Source organism: Bombina bombina, chromosome 3 (genome assembly GCF_027579735.1).
Source record: "Bombina bombina isolate aBomBom1 chromosome 3, aBomBom1.pri, whole genome shotgun sequence".
NCBI lineage: Eukaryota > Metazoa > Chordata > Amphibia > Anura > Bombinatoridae > Bombina > Bombina bombina.
The window spans coordinates 679,338,770-679,345,843 of NC_069501.1; the positions used below are offsets into that span (position 1 = coordinate 679,338,770).

At 34.5% G+C, this 7,074-nt stretch overlaps 1 protein-coding gene across 1 annotated transcript in view; it reads left to right on the plus strand.

Annotated features, from left to right (window-relative positions):
* Positions 1-4,056, plus strand: part of TMEM132E (transmembrane protein 132E) — a 221,485-nt gene extending 217,429 nt beyond the window's left edge. The window contains exon 9 of the mRNA XM_053705417.1: positions 1,257-4,056. Within this exon, the coding sequence (XP_053561392.1) occupies positions 1,257-2,330 (1,074 nt within the window). The 3' untranslated portion in view covers positions 2,331-4,056. The remainder of the gene's footprint in view (positions 1-1,256) is intronic.
* Positions 4,057-7,074: the final 3,018 nt, after the last annotated feature.

Genomic DNA, 7,074 nt, shown 5'->3' on the forward strand with positions numbered 1-7,074 from the left:
TATTACACTGGATATATATAAATAATTACACACACTCTATAGCCATTTCAAGTAAATACCTTGGCATATACCATATACCCTTTAACTCTTAAAAAAGAAAATATTTATATGAATGATTTTAATCAGATAGTATATATATGAGTGTAACACTTTATTTTAATGTACTTATGTTGAGATTGGTTCAACTTTAGTTTTGTCCCTTATACTTTATACTAGGCCACAGCGAATAGTGCAAATCCTATGTGCTCTAATGAATTATAACATATTTTTCTGCTACTTTGACCCTTTAAGTGGTATGTCTTGCAGTCAACGGATGACCAATTATGATCAAACCTATGTTTTAAATTAAAACTTTTGTATTAAATTAAAACTTTTGTATTTCCAAATAAATCAAATTAAATTGTTTCCAAGGCTACTAGAAGCATATGTGAAGTATCTACCTGCCAAATTTAAAAACTAAGGTGATTATACTGATCTCCCCAAATAGCACTGAAAACAAATAACTTTTTAGCTCAAATATCTTAACAAATTACCAAATAGGTTTTCTTCCCATTATCATTGTTTATGGAAACTGGTAATGCTACATTTACCCCCAAAACATTAAGGGACAGATTTAATATAAAAATCCATTTTTGTTTTAATTAGTTGTCTTTTCTGAGTGATAAAATTCCATAGTGAATAACTCCTTTCATATTTATAGTATAAAAAATTATAATTTCTGTAAAACCTTTAGGATCAAACAAATTAATATTGTTTTTTTTTTATTAAATGTGAAAAACATCCTTGGGGTAGATACTGTACCAGCTGAAAATGTCATCTACATTCTTTTTTGTATCTAAATTATCATTTTTAATCTACACTATAGTTTACTACTTTGATCCTGAACAGTTATTTCAATTGATTTGTAAATCAAACCTTGTTGTTTTAGAATTTATTTTATTTGCAGCCCAGTGGAGCTAAAAATGATACCAGCTTATAAATTTAGAATCTGAACTGGTAAATAAAAGGATACATCTGATTCACACTGAAAATTATTAAACAATAAAGTCAATGTTGATTATAGCAGATAAAATTTAGGCAAGGTTTTTAACTGAAATAACATTTAACTCAATGGAGGAAATGACTAGTATAAAAACATAGTATGTATGGTTTCATTAATAGTATGGGTTATGAATGAAAATTTGTCTTAGACAAAATACATTAATTATTTAGCTTATGCTTTTCTGAATATTAATATTACTTTTTTTTCCCCCTAGGAAGCCTTATTGAATCTCTGGCTTACATTTAGTGATGGAACCTCAGCTCCACTTTTATTGTATGATCCAAAAGATTATACACTAGCTCTAACAAGCTTGGATGAAAGAGTGGTTTCTGTGAGCCCTGAGCGTGCATTCCCCCTTTTGGTAGCTGGAGAGCAGCAAGGAACTGGATACCTCCTGAGGGCAGAAATGATAATTAATGAAAGCTGCCAAAAAATGAAAAAGCGCAAGAGTGTTTTTGCTACAGCAGCAGCTTCAGTACAAGTACAGTTTCATACAGATGAACAAGGAAATGAAAATGAACCAGAGCCTGTGGTGAGTGTGGGTCCTATATATGTACCTGGACAAGAAAACAAAGATATAGTGGACACAACTTCTATTACACCCCTCTCAACACCAGTTGAAGATCACAGCTCACTGGGCTCTGGGGAATTTCCATTACCACTGCCCACTGTCTTTCCTCAAGGAACCAGAGGGTTGACTGACCTAGAAATTGGAATGTATGCTCTTCTTGGTGTTTTCTGCCTTGCCATTCTTGTCTTTCTTATAAACTGTATTGTCTTTGTTCTAAAATATCGTCACAAGAGGGTGCCACCAGAGGGCCAAGCTAATCCTGATCACTCACATCACTGGGTCTTCCTTGGGAATGGACAACCACTAAGGGCACGAGGGGAACTATCACCACAACCTGAAAGCCCTGGCAACCCATTAGAGCCAGGAACATTACCTCCTCATCATGCTTCCTGCTGTCGAGGGGAGGCCAGAGGAAGTAGCAGCAACAGCAGTTCTCAGGCCAGTGTTCAGAGCCAATCTCATGGACGTGGGGATGGCTCTTCAGGTGGAGGTGGCTCTAGTCGAGAAGCTAGTGAAGACCCCCTCAGTTCTTCACCAACATCAAAACGTAAACGGGTGAAATTTACTACCTTCACCAGTTTGCCCAGTGAAGGAAGTGTGTATGATGCAGTACCAGGGGCAGAGGAAAATGATTTAGAGTGGGTTTGCCGGGATATGGGACTTCGAGATCCTCAGGAGCTTAGAGACTACATCAGGAGAGTTAGAGAGATGGCATAGCCATGGGATATCATGGGGCTGTTGTGATGGACACAATTAAAAAACATGCACCCATGAGTACTGCTGCTTCCTCCCAAACATAAGCAATGAGATAAAAAGTCTCCTTTGTCTCCTTTGTATTCAACCCCATACACTGCTACTCACTCCTTTTCCTGCCACCATATCATTAGCATTACCTTTCCCTTCTCTCTTCTCATTTACACTTACCCAAAAAGCATATACTCCCATTCATAAAAAGGAGCATGTTGCCTATCTAAGTCACTACATTCTATGTGACAGAGAAATACATGCAACTTTGGCTCCAACATGCCAAACTATTTCATGTTTTATAAAAGTAAAATAAGTCCTCGTTTGTGACAAGGTTCAAAGGAGGGCAGATTCTTTATTCAAAATGTAATCACCACTAACCAGATCTAGTTCCAACGCTATATTTCTAAGCAAACAACCAAGATAATTCCATACTGGAAGACATTAATAAGACAATTTTGGATGTCTGCAGTATATACAAATACAATATTTTCATGTTGTGTCTTAAGAACTGTAGCTTTGAATCTAAATGGTACAGTGGTACATCAGTCACTTTGGAGGTTATGACTAAAATAAGAAATAATTGGAGCAAAATGCAGGCCACAGTGAAAGTTTTCAAGGTGGTGAAATAGAGGTGAAAACTTAAGCAAAGGTTCATCTGACATCAACTTTAAATACACATTGAATTTTTTTTATTACTTGCTGTTAGGTTGTAAAAGCAGAATCTTCAGATATTACAAGTTAATGGTTGCTTAATAACTGTGGACAGCTAGCAGTAAAACTCTATGAATGTATGCTTACTAAAAATTGAAATGGTCAAAAGCAACAGAAAAGAAACAGCCACTAAAATGTGACTAAAATTGTCTCAGGGGATATGGGGAGTTAATTTTCAGTAGTCTAAATGACTACTTAGAAGTATGACATGTATAAAACTGGACAAACTTTCAGTTGACACAAAAAATAACCAGGTAAAAGATTTGGTACAAGGTGTTTATCTTAATTTCATGGCTCTATTTCTGGACATATGGATACAAAGCCAAAAACCTGCTAAGGAATTTCTGTCCAGTTTGCTTTTGTTATGTCACTTTTCAGAATTGATAATATTGAAATATTCTATTGTTGGAAAATGAATATTCTTTAAAAAAAAATATATCTGTTAGTTAAACTTTCCAAAATGGAATCCTTGATTCTATGAGTCAGTGTTTCACAAATTGGGAGTTAAGTCTGAAGAGTTCTTTATGAGGATTTCTTCAAACACATCCCTAATATTTGTATACATCACTTTATTTTATTATAAGGATCTTTGTTTATTTCCAGATCGCCAGGAAGTTATTTCTATATTTTCAATTTACTAAATCCTTAATACCATGCAGAACTGTTTACTCGTAAGAAAGCTAGCTTTTTATTTTATTACTTTTTTGGGCTTTCTCGTACAATTTATAAAGTCGGATGGCAGATGAACACTCTCCTGGGGCATAAAAACAATAAAGACTGTACTAGTTTGTGGAGATCAGTTATAACAGTGATAACACAAGCAAACAATGCTATAGGGAGAGCGTTTTTCCAACAAAATGGATGGGTGCAAAGAGTATTATTCTTATATAAGACGTGTATGTCTTGAATTTAACCACCTTTTTGTCAAATTTTTCCTAAATCAATAAATATGAGGATAAAATTTGGCAGTGCACCAAAGCCAAAAGTGAGTGTGAGTATCATTTTATTGTTTGCATTTTGAATTCTTTATCAGTTGTGTATGGAGCTGTGTGTATAGTTTACCTTTCTACTTAAAAAAAGCAATGTCATTTTATATTTAAATTCAATCTTATCTAAGTTATTTGGTAATGTTTTACTTTCTCTGGGAACATTTGAGGTTCCAATTGTTGTTCATTATATTTTCTGTCTATTTCAATTAATACTTTTTTTTTGTCATATATGCTTCTGTGAAGTTTTTTCTGAGGGCCTGATATTCAAAACCTAACCCTTTAGGTGAGACATTCTAAGAAGTCTTGTAGATACGACAAGGCCCTTAAAACAAATTAAGAAACACAACATTTATCTTAAGAAATCTTTATGTTGCCATGTAGTGTTCTTTATGTGGTATAAATACTTTTACATGCAATACAAGGTCTAAAAAAAAATCCCAAAGATTCTGTGTGATTTCTCTCCATGCTGATGGGGTTTCAAATATCAGGCCCGGAGAGCTGAGTGGTTAATAGCACGAGAAATGCTGGATGACATTGTATTTTTAAAAAGACACATGGTTTACCTCTTGTAATTTTTTTTCTCCTTATTTTATTGAACTGGTATATTAATTTGTCTTTTAATAGACTTTATTAATTGTTCAAATTATGTCTTCACCGCTTTAGAAATAATTTAATTGAGTCCCTGTACTATTTTGTTATAATATTTTGCATATATTCAGTATTTATTTTCTACAATTAATCCCCTCCCCCCCCCCCCCGGTATATAGTTCTAGAACATAAATAAATTGAGTATAATGCCATATTTTATTATGGAAGGCAATATTGGGGCTGCCACAATGTTGCAACAGTGATATCTGAATATCTTTGATACTGCCATGGAAGCAGTATTGATGTAGGTATTTTTCCAGTACATCAATGTCGTAGGAAACATTACCATTAGGTGTGTACTCTCCTGTTAACATCTTGAATTATAAAGAGGGATTTAACATATCATACAGATTGGTAATAAATTAAGCCACTGTTCTAACACTAGTTCCAATTATAACCCAAACCCAACCCTAATTATAACTTTAACCCTAACTGACACATTGTCACAATCATTTTGTCAGGTTGGGTGGCTGGCAACATTGTTCTTTGAAATTGACAAATGACATTCCTTATATATTTTGATAATATTCTGGTTCCAACAATATTTAAATTGTGAATAAAATAAAATATATTACATTATCTCTTCATCACACTTCAAAAACTTAAATATGTGACAACTAAGCTAACTAAAACAGATTTTTTTACTTGTAACTATTTTACATTAAATATTAATTTATAGCACTTTTACCAAACTACTTGTTATAAATTTAGAGCTCCCTTGTCAATGTGTGATCAGGTGAACAGCAGATTTAAAACAAAAAAAAAACTCCTTCAGTTACTATTTAAACAAAAAAGATATTGTACACTCTGCCCATTTAAAGGTTTTTTTCTGTTAGATTTTTTGCACTTGCTTTACATTAAAGAGGAAAAAAATATACTATTTATTACAAATGCTAGTTTTATGAAAGATTATGTATATTTTATTCTGAGATTGATAAAATTATGTGAGCATCTCTTTGGGAAAAGTGATGTGATGACAACTCGCTAACATACATGCATAGCTGTATCAGTTAAACAGCAAATGTGGCAAAAACATTTGGATAATTACTTGAGTTGTATCACTTAATTATTTTATTAGTCAAACCTTTTTGTGTGGGGAAAAATATGAGCAATGGTTGCAGAAATATAAAAGTTAAACTGCCCTTGTCTTTATTTATTTTAAGCATGCCTAATAGAAGTAAAAATACAGACAACGGCATGCTCAGAAGCAGCAGAGGATTGTGGGAATAGTAGTCTCAGCTATTGATCTGTATGGTGCTGCAGCCTTGAAGACAGTGAAAACCTGCAACAGATTTTCTGCGACCTGCAACATGATCACAAGATTGCAATACTTTTGCTACTAGAACCAGCAGTTAAAAAAATATTGCAAGTTCACTTGTGCAAGTGAAAGATATATACTGGTTCCTATACTTTCAATGAACAACAAAAAATAATTCTCGTATTACATTTCATGGTTGAACTTTGTGCTCAAGTGATAATTACATTAAAGGGCCATAATACCCAAATGTTTAAATACTTGAAAGTGATGCAATATAGCTGTAAAAAGCTGACTAGAAAATATCACCTGAACATCTCTATGTAAAAAAGAAAGATACTGTACCTCAAAAGTTTCTCAGTAGCCACATCCCATTGTAAAGGACTTCTAAAAAAATCAGTATGTCTTACCCGGGACAGCAGAAGGAGCGAGCTCTCGTGCATACTCATCTTATTTTCCTATTCAGTGTAAGGAAGTTTACAATGAAATCTCATGAGAGTTAAGTGAAATCTCATGAGATCACAGTAAAAGAGTTCATGACCTCAGCACTGCTGATGCTGATTGGCTACTGTTCATTTCTTCATTTTATTTTATTTTTTTACCTGCAGCTGGGCTGCAGCTGAGTATAACATTTTACACAGAACTTACTCTGCTGAGCTGAGGAAATTGTGAGGTAAAATATTTTCCTATTTTACATAGAGATGCTCAGGTGATGTTTTCCTGTCAGCTTTTTACAGTTATGCTGCATCAGTTTCAAGTGATTTAGCATATGAGTAGTGATGTCGCGAATAGTTCGCCGGCGAATAGTTCCCGGCAAACATAGCTTGTTCGCGTTCGCCCCCTATTCGTCATCATTGAGTAATACTTTGACCCTGTACCTCACAGTCAGCAGACACATTCCCGCCAATCAGCAGCAGACCCTCCCTCCCAGACCCTCCTACCTCCTGGACAGCATCCATTTTAGATTCATTTGGAAGCTGCATTCTTAGAGAGAGGAGGGACAGTGGAGCTGGTGCTAATTTAATAGGGAAATCGATAGCTAGGCTACTGTATTCAGTATCCACTACAGTCCTGAAGGATTCATCTGATCTCTGCTGTAAGGACAGCACCC